This window comes from Camellia sinensis, chromosome 10, assembly GCF_055761805.1.
Source record: "Camellia sinensis isolate YWXY chromosome 10, ASM5576180v1, whole genome shotgun sequence".
Classification (NCBI taxonomy): Eukaryota; Viridiplantae; Streptophyta; class Magnoliopsida; order Ericales; family Theaceae; genus Camellia; species Camellia sinensis.
Genome location: NC_138970.1, coordinates 58796310 through 58816848, shown reverse-complemented (window position 1 = coordinate 58816848; position 20539 = coordinate 58796310). Strand labels below are relative to the sequence as shown.

The 20539-nt window shown below is 37.6% G+C and overlaps 1 protein-coding gene across 1 annotated transcript; it reads left to right on the top strand.

The window, feature by feature from the left end:
* The first annotated feature begins 987 nt into the window (after window positions 1-987).
* On the top strand, window positions 988-1431 carry LOC145800413 (uncharacterized). The gene has a single exon (XM_082890085.1). It carries the CDS (start codon window positions 988-990, stop codon window positions 1429-1431), a length of 444 nt encoding a protein of 147 aa, XP_082746211.1.
* The last annotated feature ends 19108 nt before the right edge of the window (window positions 1432-20539 follow it).

The window sequence follows — 20539 nt, the reverse complement described above, 5'->3', positions numbered from 1 at the left end:
AGATCAAGAAGGTCTCCGCAATAAGGATGGAACAAATTAACCGTGAAGAAAACAACGCGGCTGATGAATTGGCCGGACTTGCTTCTACTCAGACAGTTTTTCCTAACCCCTTGATGATAGAATTTTTACCTCGGCCAAGCATTGAGGAACTAGAAGTGACCGAGGTACTCTGCACCGACTTGGGTCCTTCCTGGATGGACTCTATCATCGCCTTCCTGAAAGATAGAGTTCTACTAGAAGAGAAGAAGGCGGCCAACAAGATCCGGGCCAAGTCAGAGCGGTTTTGGCTCTCCTCGTCCGAAGCCTTGTATAAGAAGTCTTTTACCGGGCCGTATCTCAAGTGTGTCCACCCCGCCAAGGTGGAAGCCTTCCTCTATGAGATCCATGAAGGCATCTGCGGCAGCCATACTGGGGGCAGATCTTTGGCTTACCGAGCAATTTCCCAAGGTTATTGGTGGCCGTGCATGCAGGCAGACACGCAGAAATACGTTCCCTGGTGTGAAAAGTGCCAGAAATTTGCTCACCAGATTCACCAGCCAGCGAGAGAATTGTTCCCCCTTACAAGTCCTTGGCCGTTTGCACTATGGGGATTGGATATAGTGGGGCCACTCCCAGTAGCCCCGGGCAATCACAAAATCTTCCTCGCCCGCCACTGACTACTTCACAAAGTGGGTTGAGGCCGAGCCATTAGCGACCGTAAAGGAAAAGGATGTGAAAAAGTTTGTCAGGCAAAATGTTATCACTCGTTTCGGTATACCCAAGGCCCTCATCTCGAATAATGGCACTCAATTCGATGGGAAACTCTTTCGCGAATTTTGCAAAGAGTTGTAGATCGAGTTCTACAATTCAATGCTGGCCTATCCTCAGTCAAATGGTCAAGCAGAGGCCTCAAACAAGACCATCCTGGACGGGCTGAAGAAGCGACTTGAGAAGGCCAAGGGGAAGTGGGCTGAAGAACTCCCTAATGTAATCTGGGCGTACCGTACTATGTCAAGGCGTTCGACCGGAGAAACACTGTTCGCTTTGGCCTATGGCATGGAGGCCGTCATCCCGCTGGAAATTGGCATGCCAACCATCTGGTCTGAGAGTTTCCAGCCAGATCTGAACAACGAAGCTATCGCATTGGAGCTAGACCTTGCCGAGGAAAGGAGGGAGCGGGCACTGATCCATATAGCGGCTTATCAGCAAGAACTCTCCAAGAAATACAACAAGGCGGTGCACCCCAGGTTATTCAAGATCGGGGACTGGGTCTTAAGAAAGGTGCTGGGCAACACGGTGGTCCCTGGCGAAGGAAAGCTCGTTGCAAATTGGAAAGGACCATACAAGGTGACTGGCCTCGCTGGCAAAGGGGCGTATCTTCTGGAAGATTTAGATGGCAAATTTGTCCCCAGACCATGGAATGCAGCCAACCTTAAGATCTTTTACTTCTAAAATGTAATTGCTTTTATTACTTAGCTTTCTAGACCTATAGCGTTTTGGCATTGAATGTAAGAGATACCCGTGCTTTTTGTAATGAAAATTGGCCCTCTTGTTGTTTTGTATTACATCTTTATGTACAATGACACCGCAATGATACTGGGCCACTGTGGCTGCCAGGGGCAAAGAGACCGACCTGAATGATACCAGACTGATTTTCTCTCGCCAGTGCAGGAACGGACCGCACAAACAGTTGGTGTATTGTCCAGTGAAATGATAAGCGTATTGTCCAATTCACATAAGGATCGAGCTGATTTTTGCTCGCCCAATTGGGATGTTGGCGTCATGACCAACTTAAATGAAATATTGGTGCTTTGCCCATTGTAAAGGCCGAGCTGATTTTGCTCGGCCAAACGATATGTTGGTGTTTTTTCCAACTGATAAGAGCCGAGCTAATTTTGCTCAGCCAAAAGAAACGTTGGCGTTTTATCCAACTCAAGGGCCGAGCTGATTTTTCTCGGTCATGGTAAAACATTGGTGTTTTGACCAATATACAGGCTGAGCTGGCTTCGCTCGACCAGAATGAAATGTTCGGGCGTTTTCAAAACAACAAACACTGAGCTGATTTATGCTCGCTTTACTCTAAATGTTCGCGCTCTACCCAATTTAAGGCCGAGCTGATTTGGCTCGGCCAAACGCAAATGGCTGGGTTCCTCCAAAAACTCAAAGAGCCGAGCTGCTAGTAACGATTTACGAACATTTAAGTCGAAGCAATTCTGATTTTAGCTCGGCGTTTTGCGCGGCAAACCCGACTTACCAGTTGTGATTCATTAAAGTTTGAATGAAGAAATTTTGCACATATCAACAACACAGAAATAGAAGATAAACAAGTAAAAGTTCAAATTTCATTGATCAAGGAAATTGCATTACAAAATGTGGGGCCTAGCCCGGTTACATTAAAAAAAGAAAGAAAAGAAACAAAAACAAAGCACAGAAAATACACATCAATCTAGCTCAAGGTCAATCGTCTGCTCGGCGACCTCATCCGTTTGCTCGGGCAACCCATCCACGGCCTCATCGTCAGCGCCTTTCACCGCAACAACCTCCTGATCAGCCACTTGACCTTCGACATCTTGAGATGCGTCGGGAGAAGTTTGCTTGGTTTGTTGCGCGGCGGCGGCTTCTTCCTCGGCCGCTTTCTTTGCCTCTTCAATGAGCTGGTTTTGAGCGGCATTAGCATACGCCTGCATGTAGACCGGGATATAGGCTGTAGGGGGATTCAGGAACATATCAGCGTCTTGACCAAGGCCACCTTTTTCCACGGCAGCTTCCCAACCGCACTAGAAAAAGATGTCCTTGGTAGCCTGAACTTGCCGCTCATAGGTCTTCTCGACCTGCGCGTATCCCCGGTCCTCGGCGTCATCAACCGCCTTGTCTTTCTCTTCCTTGTGGGCATCGCACAGTTTGCGCAGCTCAGCGAGGTACCGAGTCTTCATCGTCTTCACGGCCCGTTGTTTGTCTGCTTCACCCTGGTCCAACTTTAGGGTTAGCGTATCTCGCTCGGCCTCAACCGCCTCCTGTGCGGCCTTGAGCTTTGCTATCTCGGCCTTTTGCGCCTTGTTCTCAGCAATGGCGTCGCGCAAACTCTGTCGCACGGCGATCATGCGATCACGGGCGAGATAGTTCTTTTGCGCGGCCTGTAAACAAGTGAAAGATTGTTAGCATTAAGGAAACCGAGCAAAAACCGGGAGATAATTTGAAAAAAGAGAGAGAGAGAGACTGACAGCTTACCAGCACTATGGATTTTGCCGCCGAGCGGAGGACCTTCAGGTCGGACAGCTCGTCATATTTTTTCATGTCGGCGGGCAGGATCAACCCCTTGGTCATTTTAAAACCGAGCGAGTAGTCCTTGTCCGCGTAGACAGAGTCTGCTGTAGAAACAACACGGCCTTTATACTTGAATTCTGGCAACCAGACCAGGGGGGCACTTGGGCTCTTGGATGGCCCGCAGATTTGTTGTTCAGTCTGGTCCCCGAGATCGGTCGAAGCTTGCTCGGTGGAATCCTCATCCACCAGTTGTTGTCCGGCCAGATCTTTCCTCGAGCGCTTCTTCGACCGGCCAACTGGTTATTCGCTGGCAAGAGCCAGCACAGCCCTTTCATTTTGACCGGCTGGAGTGGAGGAAGTCCCCCCAAAAGCTCCTGGTGGCTGTGAGTCGCTCGGTTCACCGGTGATCATTGATTTGATGGCTTGAATTTTTGCCATTTCTTGCTCGGCGGTGGTAGAGACAAGTTTGATCGGCGGAAGATTTGGGTCAGGTTCTGGGGAAGGAGTACGAAGAAAGTCGGTGACCCGGCTTCTGCGCGGCGCCTTGTAGTTGTAGGTCGGTTCAAAGCCGAGCAGCTTCGGTGATTCTCTTTCTTCTTCTGGATGACGTAGTAAGACTCTAACGACCTCTTGGTTAGCCCGGTTGTAGTCTTCTGCTAAGTGCTTGTAATTTGCAAAAAGGAGAGTGTTAGACCGGCATAGAGAGAAACTAATGCAGAAAGAAGATAGTGCGGTTAGCCGAGCTACTCACCGGCACTGCCAAAATCTTTTCTAATATACCAGCCCGGTATGGACGCTTCGGTGTCCTCATAATGACCGAACACCCACAAGAAATCGTCGTCATTGGTCTCCTTGTCTGGGTTATCCTCTATGAGTTTTGCTCGGCCCTTCTTGACCTTCAGGTACCAGCAAAACCCACCCTTATTTTTACTAAGGTTGTACTGATGGAATATTTCAGCAAGTACGAGATTCAAACCGAGCCTCTTATTCAGCTCGGCGACTCCGTTTATTATTTTGTATGTGTTGTTGGAGACTTGGGTCGGACAAAGCCTTGTTTGCCTCAAAAACTCGCAGATCAAGGGTTAGACCGGGAAGCGAAGCCCTCCCTCCACTATGGATACGACCGTGAAGGGGCACCGGTCTAGGTCGCCCCATGGGGTATCTCCCTTCTTAGCCATCTCTAAAATGACGTCGTTTAGAATGTTGTACTCCTTACGAAACTCGGCTAGTGCGTCGGGCGAGCTCACCATGAACCGGTACTTCCCCATCTATCTCGGTTTTATTTGGTGATTCAATCAGTATCTCAGTGAAAAATTTTGGTGTGTTTGCTCGGGCGTTGAGCTTCACCAGTGGCTGATTGGGACTGGTCGGTCCTAGTTTGTTTTGCATTGATTGAAAAATAATTCGAAAGGTTAGCACGGCGTAAATTACACGGCTTCAACATGGAGCTCCTACCCCAGTAAAAGGATTTTTGGCGTTTGGACGGTTCGACCCCTATCTCGGCTCGACTACTTGGCCGATTTGGCCTTCCTAGTTCGGTTTTGATTCTCAAGGCCCAAGAAGAGAACTCGAACAAGTTTTTGCTTGGTTAAATCCGATTTGCGGATCTAAATTAATATATAGCTCGGTTCTGTCAGTGTTCATCCAGTTCATCCTAAATTCAAGGCCCATCCCTTCGAGCTAAGGTGAAATAGGGGCTCGAAGGCCCCATTCATTCCTATAGTTCCAGTTTTTCTAGGGTGTGTCATTATTGGTCTAAAGGGGAGGGGGACTGTTGTGATTCTAACACCCCTAAGCAAGAACACAAAGAACTAGAGCACAAAAAATGAAGAACAAATATGAAGATACGGGAAACGGGAACAGAAAATGCAATGAAGGGATAGAGAACTCACCAAAAGCAGATGCGAAGCAAAGTAGGCCTCACGAGCTTGAGTACGGCTTCTACAGGAGCGAGAATGGATGAATGTGGAGATGGAGGCTTGGAGGGAATGATTGGAAAGCTTGGGGGCTAGGGTTTTGCTTGGAAGGAAAGTAAATAGTGAGGGTGCAAATGACCATTCGTTTGTGCATAAAAATAGGGAAAAAAACCAAACGGCTGTGCCGTTTGAATTTCGAGCACGAAAAGACAGCTTTGGGGCTGCATCGGGCCAATGGGATGAAGCGACATGGCATTGAAAGGACGGCTATTAGTACGGTTGTACGACCCTTGACAAGACTGCTGAAGCAATGACCGACCAAATGGGATAGCTCGGTAACGGCTTCGAAGCCGATCACGCTCGGCTTGGTACTGGCGTAACTAGAGGACCATTAGCTCGGCCATGGTGGTAACCCTAATCACAATTAGCTCGGATGGGATTAAGGGACAATTGAGAGGGGAGATTTGGACCGAACTGTACGACCGAGCTACGGTAACGAAGGTTGGTCAAAATCTCACGGTGCCGAGCTGTGTTCTCAGTTGGCGCGGCTCCCGACCTGTCGTGTACATCCGAAGGGATTGGTCGACTTGGCATGGATTGAGGCCTGACCGAGCTATGACTGGGAAGGCATTCGGATGGACGCGCAGTGATTTGAGGTGATAAAGCTAAGGCAGCCCGAGATAGACTCAGGGCGAAGTGAGGGTCGACATGCCACCAACCCGTCAGCCGAGATGGCCCAGCTTCATATAACCAAGAATGAAGGTAGAACGGGGAAAGACTGGCATGCCTTGCGGCCGGTCAACCAGGACTGACCGGTCCTACGCAGCTCGGCCATGAGCATCACACTCTTGCCCCTTGTCAAGGGACAGGTCGGCGATACATAGCTCGGTTTTGTTATCTATGGTGGCAATTCTCCACAAGGAATAGGTCGGTCGCGGTACTCCGGTTGAGTGTGCCACCTGGGCCAATGGCGTGAGGGAGTGGAAATCTGCTCCAAGCACGCGTCAATACCGTTTGGCAGTTCTACGTGTACTGGTGGGAGGACTAGGCCTTTACACGCGTAAGGTGGTGAGAGGCTAGCACTGCCACCTGTCCAGGGAAGGACAACAGAGGTAGTGCGTGCACAATCTTGAGGCTGCATGGCCAGCCTAGAAATAGGGGTGGAAGATGAACGTTAGAGGTAAGCAATTTGCGCCATATGAAACACACTCTCTCTCTAACAGCCTTCTTCTTCCTCAAGTGATCTGACTTGATCGTCAGAGGGTCTATCCAGCACACCACCGCCAGGCAGCTCACCGTTCTCTGTGTTGCCAGGTTAGACGCCGTCACGTGAAACTTGGAGTCCAAGGAGTACGGAAAGCAGTGGATATTTCGCCCCTGTATATTTGGGAAGTTAGGTTGGGGTGGGTTAGGACTAAAATAGCCACAAAGAGACAAAATATGTCTTTTAGACCCAGACTACAAGTTGTTATATCTAAACCATAATCATTTTCTTTTTTCTTTTACAAAAGTTTTTTTTAAAAAAAAGGCCAAAAAAGCTCCTTCCAAACGAGACTTTTTAGCCCTAGGCTAAAAAAGTTAAAAAGCCAACCCATATCCCCCAAACGAGACTTTTTAGTCCCAGGTTTTTTTTTTTTTTAAATTCACCAAATATAAAAAAAAATACAAAAATTCAGTAATACTTTAATAAATGTGAATGACAGTATTTGATAATATTGTAATAAATGTGGGTGAGTAGATGAGAAAGAAAAATGATAGTGGAAATAAAAATAAAAAATTTATTCATATATAAAAATTTATATAAAAAAATATCATAAAAATGATGTGATAGTAATGTTGTTGTAAATATAAATCATATTTATAAATGTTTTGTTTTAAAGTGAAATGTCACCATTAAGCTATATCATTGTGTTTGAAAATTTTATATAAAATTTATGTTTATATATCATCACTCAATAAGAATATATTTAGGTAAAATTTAATGATGGAAAGTTATAGAATTAAGTTATGATGATAAGAAAAAAAATGATAGAAAAATGGACAACATGGTCATTTAGAAAATTTAAAGATATAACATCAGCAATTCAAAAGACACTTTATAATGAGATTACAAATCTCAAAAAGAAGAATGCAATTTTTCAGACATGAAGAGATCTGTATTAAACAAAAAATCATGAGTATCAATGTAATTTACCCAAAAAGTTATTTGCTAATAATTATCAACTTTTTTTAAAAAAATTTATTTATTTATTTTTTATCAGAAAATTTTATTATTTGGGAAGATGGAATTTTAGTCGAAAAGTTTGGAAAGATGAATTATTAGTCAAAAAAAAAAATTAACAAATTATCATATTATTCTCTCTAATTTTTTTTTTATATATTTTTTCGTAAAAAATCAAATAAATAATTAATTTCCAAAGGAGTTTCAAATAATTTGTTGCTAAGAATTGGTTTGGCAAATGATTTTGTAAGTGACATTTTGATTTTTTTAAGTTAAAATATAAGGTGTTAAAATTTTTGTATCTATTTGATTTGATTTTTCAAAAATTATTTTTAGATGAGTTTTCATTTATTTTTAGTATATATTTTTCTTATTTTAGTTAAACATTTTAAATTTTTAGATGCATCTAATCTTGATGTATCCAAAAAATAATGGGTTTGACTTCTCTCAAGTTATCATCTCAAGTTGAGAGCGTTTGGGCTTAGTAGATCCATTTTGGGATTGATTTCAGTGATCCAAACCGTTTATTTTTTAATATTCGTTAAGAAAAATATTTATACAAAAATTAAGGTGATTGAATATCAGTAGTTATATGTTTAAATCATATTTATTATAAAAAAATAGATAACAAATATAATTTCAAAAAAGTAGATCCATTTTTTATAATATAAATTTGATTAAAATATATAACTATTAATATTCGATTATCTTGATTTTTTATTTAATATTTTACTCAACGAGTTTTAACAAATGAACGGTTCGAATTTTCGAAATCCATCAAAAATCAAATTGAAATGACTAATTTGAGAAAAAACTAAACCCTATATATATAGTTGACTATGATGATTAAAAAATCAGAAGTGACCCATCAAAAAATTTCTAGTCATTTAATTTTCTTGGAATTAATAAATTTCTCTGGTTATTTAATTTTGTTACTACTGATAAGAAAGAAATGAAATACAATACACAATGGTTGATCCTAATTTTTTTTTTCCACTTGTCGATTTTTTTTCTGTGCAATCCTAGAAAGTAGTCATATGTGAATTGTTTGTCAAGTAAAAACCTACTATTCAACGTCCTCAACAATTGAACTTGTATGTTTTTTATCTCAAAAGTTCCAGAGAGAGAGAGAGAGAGAGAGAGAGAAGCCCCTCTCTCTTAGGCGATTTTCGACAGTGGTTCAACGTCATTCTACTGATATTCTGGTGACTCTTTTTATACTTTTAAAATGTACACCTATATTTTTAGAGTATAAATTTACAATTTTAAAATATAAATTTGAATTTTTTATGTCTGAAATAAGAATTTTGAGAGTTTTCTCCTCCAATTTCGACATATATATGCACTATTGGTTATGACTTTTAAGTCAATGGTCATGATCAATTGAGTTGTTAGTTATGACATATTATGATATTAGTTATGACAAAATTTTGATTATAATGTAAGAGTTATTTGTGTTGGAACAATCTTCTGTGTACAATAAATAAATAAAAACAAAATAAAATAAATAAAATAAATTACATACCGAATTTATTTTTACCGAACCAAATGAAAATAAAAGATCAAGTCGAGTGTGCGACACTCTGTCCTTAAGACAGATTCACCCCGCTACGGTACTTACGGTTATGTGACGTCTATCTCCCAGGATATAATGATCTTCACAAATTTGTAGTAGCACTCCAAACAAATTTGTTCGGCGAACTAGAACCTTGTATTCTATTACTCTCTGAATTTTTCTCTAACACTAGAATGAAGAATAAAATGCAAAAGAAGAAATATGGACTGCAAAAATGAATTATTTTTGACTGTTTTTTGGATCCCAAGACTGCTGGAACAGATCTGAATTTATAGGCAAAAATTCTGACCCGAACAGGTACAAAAGAAGTGAACAGGTGTTGTTTTGAAATTGGACAGGTGCTGTTTGAAATCAAACAGATTTGCAAACTGTTTCAACAGATTAACTGCTGCAATTGAAAACTGTCCAGATTTTGAATATGTTTGGACAGTTTAACAGATCTAAAATTGTTTAAATCTGTTCGGTAGTTTCTGTAGGAAATTCGAACAGAAGGAGGCACAAATTTGGACAATAATTTGAATTCAAATTCAAATTCGAATTAAAAAATTTAAATTAATTTTTCCCGCAAGAAATTTTGGAAAAAAATTCAAATAAATTTTGTCAAAAAAATTAATATTAGAACCGACCCGACCTGACCCGACCCACACCCGCGCCTGGCATGGACGGCGGCGGTGCACGCGCATGTATGGTGATTTAGGCTAAGATTCATTTTGTCCATAACTCCTCCCTTCTACAAACTTAGGATGCCCCTTGGGGCCCAACCCAAGGTTGTACACCTAGAACTTATATATACACATAAGTTCTCTTCAAGTTTCAATGTGGGACAAGTCTCAAAAGGAAATCCACATTTAAAACTTAAATATCCAATTCCATGAAACCGAAAACGATGTTAACTTCTCATTCACTCACAAATGGTTTTGACAAACCGTCTTCACCGTGTGACTTGTTATGATGTAAGCAACATGTCACTTTTTCGGATCCACCCCAAAAGTCGTTTGGGACCCACTCAATTTTGGGCTTAAAGTTGGCCCAAAATAAGCCTTATAAAAACCAATTTTTCCAACAATCCCGCACATGAATAGAATTTGACGGAAAGAAAATGCAACAACATGATCTAATTACAGAGAGTACAGAAATTGGAAATATTCTACAAATGATAAGTAGCTTTTGGTTTTGAACCTTCCCTTGTGAGACACTATCAGATTTACTAGCCAACCAGTGAACATGATGTCTTGAACTGTTCAGCCGTTTGTGTAAATCAAGACAATAGAACTCACACAGTATATTCTCAGGCACAATTTAGTTGTCATTATTGTGTTCATTTTGGTTCTAAACAACCTGGTCTTTCATAAGTGCTCTAAAGACTTGTAGCCCGTCACAAATCTCATAGAACCGGCCTAGTTCACACTCACATAGGTGATTCTTATGAAGAGTATCCATACTGCACTAGGTTTACCTAGATATAAAAATTATTAAAATTTTTACTTAACCTAAAACGCTGCAGACATCACTATTTCATCCTAGAAATAGGTAAGAGTTGGACTCCCCAGTGATCCTTCTGAGTTATTCACAACTCGATTGTCCCTTTGAACCTAGATCTTGGGATCTCCAGTCAACTAGGTTGGGTTGCCGCTGTGGTAACTTTTATTTAATAGGCTTTAGTCCCATTCCCCTCAATGAATTCTCAACTAGCTCTCTTGCTAACCCTTTGGTTAGTGGATCCGTTATGTTGTCTTTAGACTTCACATATTCAATGGAAATAATTCCATTAGAGAGTAGTTGTCTTACGGTATTATGTCGACGACGAATATGCTGTGACTTACCGTTATACATATGACTCTGTGCTCTACCTATTGCTGATTGACTATCGCAATGTATGCATATAGCAGGCACCGATTTTGGCCATATTGGAATATTTTCAAGGAAGTAGCGAAGCCATTCTGCCTCTTCTCCTGCTTTGTCTAAAGCTATGAATTCTGATTCCATAATAGACCTAGCAATGCAAGTCTGTTTGGAAGATTTCCAAGACACAGCCGCCCCACCAAGAGTAAAGACATACCCACTGGTGGACTTTGAGTCTCTAGTATCCGATATCCAATTTGCATCACAGTATTCTTCAAGTACTGCTGGATATCTAGTATAATTAAGCCAAATGTTACGAGTAAATCGAAGATATCTAAGAACCCTTATAATAGCTTTCCAGTGTTCTACTCCTAGATTACTCGTATATCTACTTAATTTACTTACTGCATAAGCTATATTTGGGCGAGTGTAATTCATCAAGTACATTAAGCTTTCAATAATTTGGGCATAGTCTAATTGAAAAATACTTTCCTGTACATTCTTAGAAAGAAACATATTAACATCTACATGTATTCTAGCAAGATTATCATCATCTTTGCTAAATTTGTCAAGTATTTTCTCAATGTAATGAGATTATGACAAAGCATATCCTTCTGACGTTTTGGTAATTTTCATACTAAGAATTACATCAGCAATGCCCATGTTCTTCATGTCAAAATGTTTATTCAACATTTTCTTGGTAGTTTTAATCATATCATTATTACTACGTATGATGAGCATATCATCCACATAAAGACATACAATGACATAACTTTTGTCTGTATTTTTAATATAAACACATTTGTCACACTTATTAATTTTAAATCCATTTGACATCATTGCCTTGTCAAATTTCTCATGCCATTGCTTTGGCGCTTGTTTTAAACCATATAATGATTTAACCAATTTACACACTTTCTTTTCTTTTCCAGGAACAGAAAAACCTTTTGGTTGTTCCATGTAAATTTCTTCATCTAACTCACCATTTAAGAAAGCTATTTTCACATCCATTTGATGAATTTCTAAATTGTATAAAGACGTAATAGCAATTAGCATTCTAATGAATGTTATTCTAGTAACCGGTGAGTATGTGTCAAAGTAATCTAGACCTTCTTTTTGTCCAAATCCTTTGACTACAAGTCTTGCCTTGTATTTGTCAATTGATCCGCTTTCACTTTTCTTTTGAAAATCCACTTGTACCCAAGTGATTTACAACCTGGTGGTAAGTCCACTAATTTCCAAGTGTGATTTTGCAAAATAGATTCAACTTTACTATTGACAGCTTCTTTCCATAAAGGAGTTTCAGGACTGGACATAGCCTCTTTAAAAGTTAAAGGATTATTTTCTAACAAAAATGTTAGAAAATCTGGACCAAAAGATTTTGAGGTTCTAGCACGTTTACTACATCTAAGTTCCTCTTCCTCATTTTGATATATTTTTTGCTCTTGATCTTGTTCTTGATCATTACTAGTAATAGCATCAAAAGATCTTTTATTGTTACTAGTCTCTTGGCCAGTCTTATTTGAAAATACATGTTCAGAGAAAGATGCATTCCAAGATTCAATAATAGTATTTACATGCATTTCGGAATGTTCTGATTTATGAATCAAAAACCGATATATACTACTAATTTTGGCATTACCGATGAAAATACAATCAATGGTTTTAGGACCTATTTTAGTCTTTTTGTAGGATGGTACTCTTCCATGTCACATTTCATAAGGTGTTTGATTCACTTTTTTTTGGGGTACTTTATTTAAAATATAATTAGCAGAAAGTATTACTTCCCCCCACAAATACTGATGTAATCCAGAACTTATTAACATGGCATTCATCATTTCTTTTAAAGTCCTATTGTTCCTTTCAGCAATTCCATTTTGCTGAGGTGAGTAAAGAGTGGTGGTTTGATGAATTATTTCATGTTCTTTACAAAACTCACCAAAAGGTGATTCATATTCACCACCTTTATCACTTCTTATTTATTTGATTTTCTTACCAAGTTGATTTTCAATTTCATTCAAAAAGCTTCATCCTTGGTTCGAATTAAATAAACATAACTATATCTAGTATAGTCATCTATAAAAGTGATAAAATACTTTTTCCCACCTCTTGTTTGAATTGATTTAAAATCACAAATGTCACTATGAATTAATTTAAGTGGTTCCGAACACCTTTCAATTGAATGAAAATGAGTTTTAGATAATTTTGCCTCAATGCAAATTCATATTTATGATTTGAATCAATGTCAAATTTAGGTAAACATTCCACATCAATTAATCTATGCAAAGATCTATAATTAATATGTCTAAGTCTACCATGCCATAAATTTAAAGACTCAAGCAAGTAAGAAGAAAATGTATTTTTATTAATAATTGAGGATACAACGGTCATTACATTCATCTTGAAAAGGCCATCAGACATGTAACCTTTTCCTACATACATCTCATTCTTAGTAAGTACAAATTTATCACTCTCAAACACTAACCTAAATCTATTCTTACTCAACAAAGATCTGGAAACAAGATTCTTGCGAATGTCCAGTACATACAGCACATTGTTGAAAGTGAGTTCCTTTTCAGATGTCGTCTTGAGAACAATCTTCCCTTGTCCTTCAACTTTGGAAGTTGAGGAGTTGCCTATAAAAAGTTGTTCACCATTGTCCACTGTAGAATAAGATGTGAACATCTTTTTGTCGACACAGATATGGCGAGTAGCATCAGTGTCCACCCATCATTCTTTAGGATTTCTGACAAGGTTTGCCTCGGAAACAACTGCAGAAAGATTGATGTCATCTACACCATTGGAAATATTGTCCACTTGGGTCATATGGGCTTAAGTAGGCTTTTTGCTTGTTCTACTTTTGCTTTTGCTTTTGTTACGGCAATCTTTGGCCTGATGTCCCTCTTTGTCACAGATGTAACACTTGTCATTAAACTTGTACTTTTTAATTTCCCTTCCTTTAGAGCCTTGTGATGAACTTTCTTCAGAAAACTTCCGTTTCTTTGCTTTTGAAACATGTTCCAACACATTTGCCTTAGACTCCATAGAATGCTTACCAGCCCGCTTTTCAGAATTGCGGTTGTCCTTCTCAATCCTCAAATGCACAATTAATTATTCTAAAGACATTTCTTTGCACTTGTGTTTGAGGTAGTTCTTGAATTCCTTCCAACCTTGTGGTAATTTCTCAATTAAGGCTGCAACTTGGAAGGATTCACTGAGAGACATGCCTTCTGCGTGAATGTCATACAGAATGAGTTGGAGATCTTGAATTTGGCTGATCACAGTCTTAGAATCAACCATCACAAAATCTAGGAATTTGCCAACTACAAATTTCTTTGAGCCGGCATTTTCCGTTTTGTACTTTTTCTCTAAAGACTACCAAAGTTCATTTGCTGTCTTGATAGGACTGTAGACGTTGTATAATGTGTTGTCAAGTCCGTTCAAGATGTAGTTCCAGCAAAGGAAATTAGCATGTTTCCAGGCATCAACCACAGTAACCACTTGCCGGTCAGTTTCATCCTCTTTCAAAATAGGAGCATTCTCACATAGAAAACGAGTCAGGTTCAAAGTTATAAGATAGAAACACATTTTCTGTTGCCATTTTTTAAAATTAGTTCCTGAGAACTTCTCTAGCTTCTCACCGTGATTTACCGGTACTGTCACCACAGGAGAGGGCGTTGGTGCAATTGTAGCCACCACACTAATACTTGTTTGGGCATTAGTTTCAGTAGCCATGAATTTTAAATTATAATTAGAATTTATACTACACAGAAAATTAATCCAAAATCACAGAATTAAATTCTGTAAAAATAAAAGAAATGAGAATGTAACTTTTATTTTCAATTAATTTAGAAATAAAATAAAATTTTATTTAACCAAATTAATTCTATACAGAAAAATAAATTTTTGTAACACTTCAATAATTAAAAAAAATGAATTTATTTTTTTAATTAATGAACCCTCATAAATTATTTAAGAACACCAAAATTAATTTCTGACAAACTTCATAAATAAATATTCTGAATTGTTAATGATACTAGTATATTACTACTAGTTGTCAAAGAAAATAGACAGTATATTACTACTATTTATCAAATAGTATATTACTACTATTTGTTTTCCAACCAGAATATTATTTTGTAAAATCACAGAAAATAATTTTTGTAAGAAGAAGAAAGAAGAAAGGAAAAAAATGAAAAATTCTGTAAACAGAATAATTCGAATCTGTCTTAAGATTGTTGGAACAATATTCTGTGTACGATACATAAATAGGAACAAAATCAAATAAATAAAATAAATTACGTATTGAATTTTTTTTTACCGAACCGAATGAAAATAAAAGATCAAGTTGAGTGTGTGACACTCTGTCCTTACGACAAATTCGCCTTGCTATGGTGCTTACGGTTATGTGGCGTCTATCTCCCAGGATACAATGATCTTCATAAATTTGTAGTAGCACTCCAAACAAATTTGTCTGGCGAACTAGAACCTTGTGTTCGATTACTTTCTGAATTTTTTTCTAACACCAGAATGAAGAATAAAATGTAAATGAGAAACATAGATCGCAAAAATGAATTATTTCTGATTGTTTTTTGGATCCCAAGACTGTTGGAACAGATATAAATTTATAGGCAAAAATTCTGACCCGAACAGGTACAAAAAAAGTGAACAAGTGTTGTTTTGAATTTGAACAGGTGCTGTTTGAAATCAAACAGATTTGCAAACTGTTTCAACAGATTAACTGCTGCAATTGAAAAACTGTCCAAATTTTGAATCTATTTGGACAGTTTAACAGATCTAAAATTGTTTGAATCTGTTCGGCAGTTTCTGTAGGAAATTTGGACAGAAAGAGGCACAAATTTGGACAAGAATTTGAATTCAAATTCGAATTAAAAAATTTAAATTAATTTTTCCCGCAAGAAATTTTGAAAAAAAATTCAAATAAATTTTGTCAAGAAAATTAATATTAGAACCAACCCGACCTCGGCACGGCTCGGCCAGACGGGCGGCGGCACGCGTATGGTGATTTGGGCTAAGATTCATTTTGTCCATAACTCCTCCATTCTACAAACTTAGGTGCCCTTTGAGGCCCAACCCAAGGTTGTACACCTAGAACTTATATACACACATAAGTTCTCTTCAAATTTCAATGTGGGACAAGCCTCAAAAGGAAACCCACATTTAAAACTTAAATGTCCAATTCCATGAACTAAAAAACGTCAACTTCTCATTCGCTCATAAATGGTTTTGACAAACCGTCTTCACCGTGGGACTTGCCATGCGGCAAGAAACACGTCACCTTTTTGGACCCATCCCAAAAAACGTTTGGGATCCACTCAATTTTGGGCCCAAAGTTGGCTCAAAATAAGCCTTATAAAAACCAATTTTTTCAACAATTTGGTTATATTTCATCTGATATTTAGTTATAACTTTTTTTTTTAAATTTATTTTAGTTATGACTCGTATAGTACTGAGTTATATAATTTGTAATAATTAAATTCACAAATAACATAAATTTAACCATGAATTTTTTGTACAGTTTTATATTTGTATATCATTAAATGAATTTTTCCATAACGTTGGGCCAAACGCAGCATCTTTCTTCACTTAATCTCTCAAAATCTTTTGTGCTTCATCATAATTATTAAAAATAAATTAATTCCTATAAAAAAATATCCTAGGGATTAAAACGAAATTAAACATAAATACTAGAAAAATTAGCATTAATTATATATAAGAAAATAATTTGTAAACGAAAAATTCATACAAAAGGTCTCACAAGAATAACGTGCTAATGACATTTAAAAATTATAAATCACTTTAATGAAACTTTTTTATTTGAAATGAATTAATACACTTTTTCCACCTTATTATGTATGAATTTTTCGTACAAGTTTTATACTTGTATATCTATATATCATCCCTCTTATGGCCTTGTTTGGGAACTTAGTTATTTTAGTAGGGTATTTTAATTTTTGACTATTTTAGTAAGCTAAAATATTTGTATTTGGAAAGAGAATTAGATTTTTTTTTATAATTGGATATGATGTTTGTGAGAGAAAAAGTGAAATAATTATAGATTTGATATGATATTTTATTATATTGACTATTTTAATCTATTTTCTCTTTTTGTAAATTTTAACCAAAAAAAAGTCAATTTTTGACTTCCCATATATATCTTGTTGAATTGGTAAGAGAAGCATTTTTTTTTTATCAGCTTGGTAAGAGTAACATTACATTACATTAGACAATTAAAGTCCAACAATCACCAAAATCAATAACCATTACAACATATAAAGAAAATCAAGTTCTTCTTCATAGTTGAACCACAATCTCATACCACAAAGTAGTACTACATAACCACTAAATCAAAGATCTAAATCAACAAAAATTCTGATTCAAAGAATAAACACTTTTAGGCATTCATCACAATATATTTGCCTTGAAGTTTTTGGGTGGATATATTTGCCTTAATGCTAGATAAAAAGGATTTTGGTTTCTTTAGGCCATTGTTATGATATATATAGAGGCAAGTGAAGCTTAGACTTGCCAATTCAATTGAAAGCAAATACAAAGGGAGAAGAATGGTAAGGTCCAAGTTGATACTCATGGCGGCAACCCTTGTGCTCATACTAGCTTTGGGCTTTGCTGCCTACCCAATGGAGGCCATAAGTGTCTGAAATTCAATACCTCCATCTAGGCCGATAGGCACATCCAATTTTAGCCCTGTCCTACATGGCCTTCCCAAGAGGCCTCATTTTGAAAAGCTTCCCAAAGGGAATCCAGTACCTCAAGGGCGGATTCAGGATTCGTCGATGGAGTGGGCTAAAATTACGATAAAATTATGCAATATATTTTAAATATAACCACATAAGAAAAAATGGAATTTAATAATATAATCTAGATTAATATCTAAATTTATTGATTAGAAACAATCTAAGTTGTGTTTGACGAGTCTTTAAAGATTCGAATTCATCGATTACAGAATCTAAATCAATTTTCAAAGTAAGATCTCGTTCAAGGTAGAGAGACAAGCAATCGATAAGAAACTCATCCCCTATTGAATTGCAAATGGCAGTTTTAACATGCTTTATACTCAAAAATGCTATTTTCGTAGTCGCCGTAGAAACAGGAAAGGTCAACACAAGACAAATCAATTTGTAGATCATGGTGTAATGCTTGAACTTTTTGGGCGAGAGCCCGCCAGCTGTCTTTTTTTGAAGATATTTTCGACTTGTTTTGCTCAAATTCTATAAAAACGAGGTTACACCTTTGTTTTGAGGGTTGAAAAATTTCAAAAGAACATATACACACAAGAGAGAGCTTCTTCTTCCTATACAAGTCACCTTTGAGCCAACCTATGTCTCTTGATCAATATCCATACACCATACATCACCTTAGATCATAACCTCAAAGCTTTGGTTGAGGCTTGGGCATCACAATTGAAGCTTGAGAGTGTGCTCAAACCAAGTTTGTGTTACAAACAAGAGCTTACTTCTTTGAGAGGTATAAGCTTATCACATTCTCTTTTACTTCTTGTTCTATCTCTTACTATCTACTTTTTGTGTTTTTATGCTGTCTTGAATTCATTTCAAGTGTTTAAGCTTGGGTTTGGATAGCTACCAAAGGGTAGAAAAGGTTAACACCTTCTTGTGCACCTTATTTCATAGCTCAAGCCCTTGTTTTTACACTCTCTAGCGTTGCTTTGCCTTATTATTGCCTACCATTTTATGCTTTCTAACATGATTTTTGGTCACTGTTTTTAGCATACTAGGGGCTATTTTAGGGCTGTTACAATTTATTTAATTAGTATATGCTTGAATATCTAGCTTGTTGCATTGTAAGCCTTCACATTTAGCTCATGATGTTGTGTTATACATGCTTTGATAGCATTTCTATGGTTAATCAAGAATCAATGTTGCAATCATGTCTGCAATCTTCCCCCTTTCTTCTTTTCTTCTTGTTTGAGAGTTATTTCAACCGGTTGATGGTTATTCAAAATATGAGTTAGAGACCTATGCTCAATGGCTTAATCTCTATGGAGGTTCATCGTCAAATGAATGGTCTCTCCTTCATATTTAGGAGTACCTCTCGCTTGACATTCTTCTCATTTAGCAGACTTAACCATCACCTTGGACAAATGGATCAAAGAATGGACAAGACTAATGAAATTGGCTTAAAATTGGATCAACCTACGTAAAGAAAATGATAAGGTCACTTGTGCTCGGTCAGACGTTATGCCGAGTCTATTGTGTCAAGAGTCGTCACACGTTAATTCATGGTGTTTTGACGACCCTTGAAGCGTCTTTACTTCCCCATTTGAGCTCACTTCATGATAAATGGGAGGGGTTAATGTTGATTCATTGCATTCATTGATTTTTGTCCAAATCATGGCCAAAATCATCAAGCAAGCAACTTGCTCATTGATGGTTTTGGAAACGACTTCATCTTTCTCTTGAGGCTTTCCATGACAGAGAAGTGTAAAAGAGACAAATAGGGCTCAGAAAATTCTGTCTGCACTATTTTCACCTCAGAGTACAAAAACAGAGTTTTGCATGAAATTAGGACACGGCTGGCCCTGTTTGGGCCCAGTCGGGCTTCATTGGCTGTCGGTCGGGTGCCAATATTTGGTAAACAAAGTGTTTTGCAGAAATAGAGAGTAGTGGCTGAAGGTGAAATAGGGCAAATTCCAAGGAAGGCAAATAGAGTTACTTCTAAAAACCGTCACGTGCATGCCATTCTTGTGCTTCTTGGTTCTATCAAATGTTGTAAATTAATTCTCTCATTATCATTGTAATTAAATATAAATAGCATTACTGTAATGATTGTGAATGTTCATCGTTGATTAACTTAGATAGTTAGTTTTATTGTTCATCCTTGTTGTAATAAATTAGGTAGCTAGCTTTTTTCTTATTATTAGTCTTTGTTGTAATAGCTTAACTAATTAGTTGTTTATTCATTCATTTGGTTTTGTAATAGTTAGTTTAATTTGGACACTTGGACATTCATTCGGACCCTCTTGTATGAGGGAAAATATGTAATAACGTGTATGTCTTCCAATCCCCATTTCTTTCTCGTTTTTATTTACCCGCTTATAGTGGTAATGCAGATTATCATGTTTCTTAGCATTTCTCATGTTCTCATACACTCGTCTCACATGCATTTGGGTTCGGCTCATCATACTAACCAATGTCAATTTCACTTTCATTGTTTGAATACGTGATTTATCACATGCCTTGGAATTGGATCATAGACCATGCTCATAGCCGAGCCTATAAAAGTGGCATAAATGTGTGTGTTGCATTAGTCATGTTGTATGGTTTAGGGACATGCATGTTTTCGAATCATTTTCCTCTATTTAGCTTGCCTTGGAGTACTAGATGAGCACTTATTGTTTTAGCATATCACATAGTATGTTTGTGTTACCATATCTTTAAGTGATATACTTGTTTGAATGCCTGTGGATGAAGGCTAATTGCTAAAATTGGGATAAGTTGATTAATGTACATACAAGCTCGCTTTTTTCAAGTGACGAGTATCAAAAATAATTTTCAAACAAATATGAAATCAAAGCGTTCCAATTTTTGTAAATTAGTCTATACTTGTGTGCAACACATAGTAATGTTAGTCTAATAATCGAAACAAGAGCATGTAATGTAAATAAAATCACATCATGATTAGTAAAGGCCGATCTTTGATTGGGTGAATGGGGTGCTCAATTTATGACCTTCCTTTCTTATA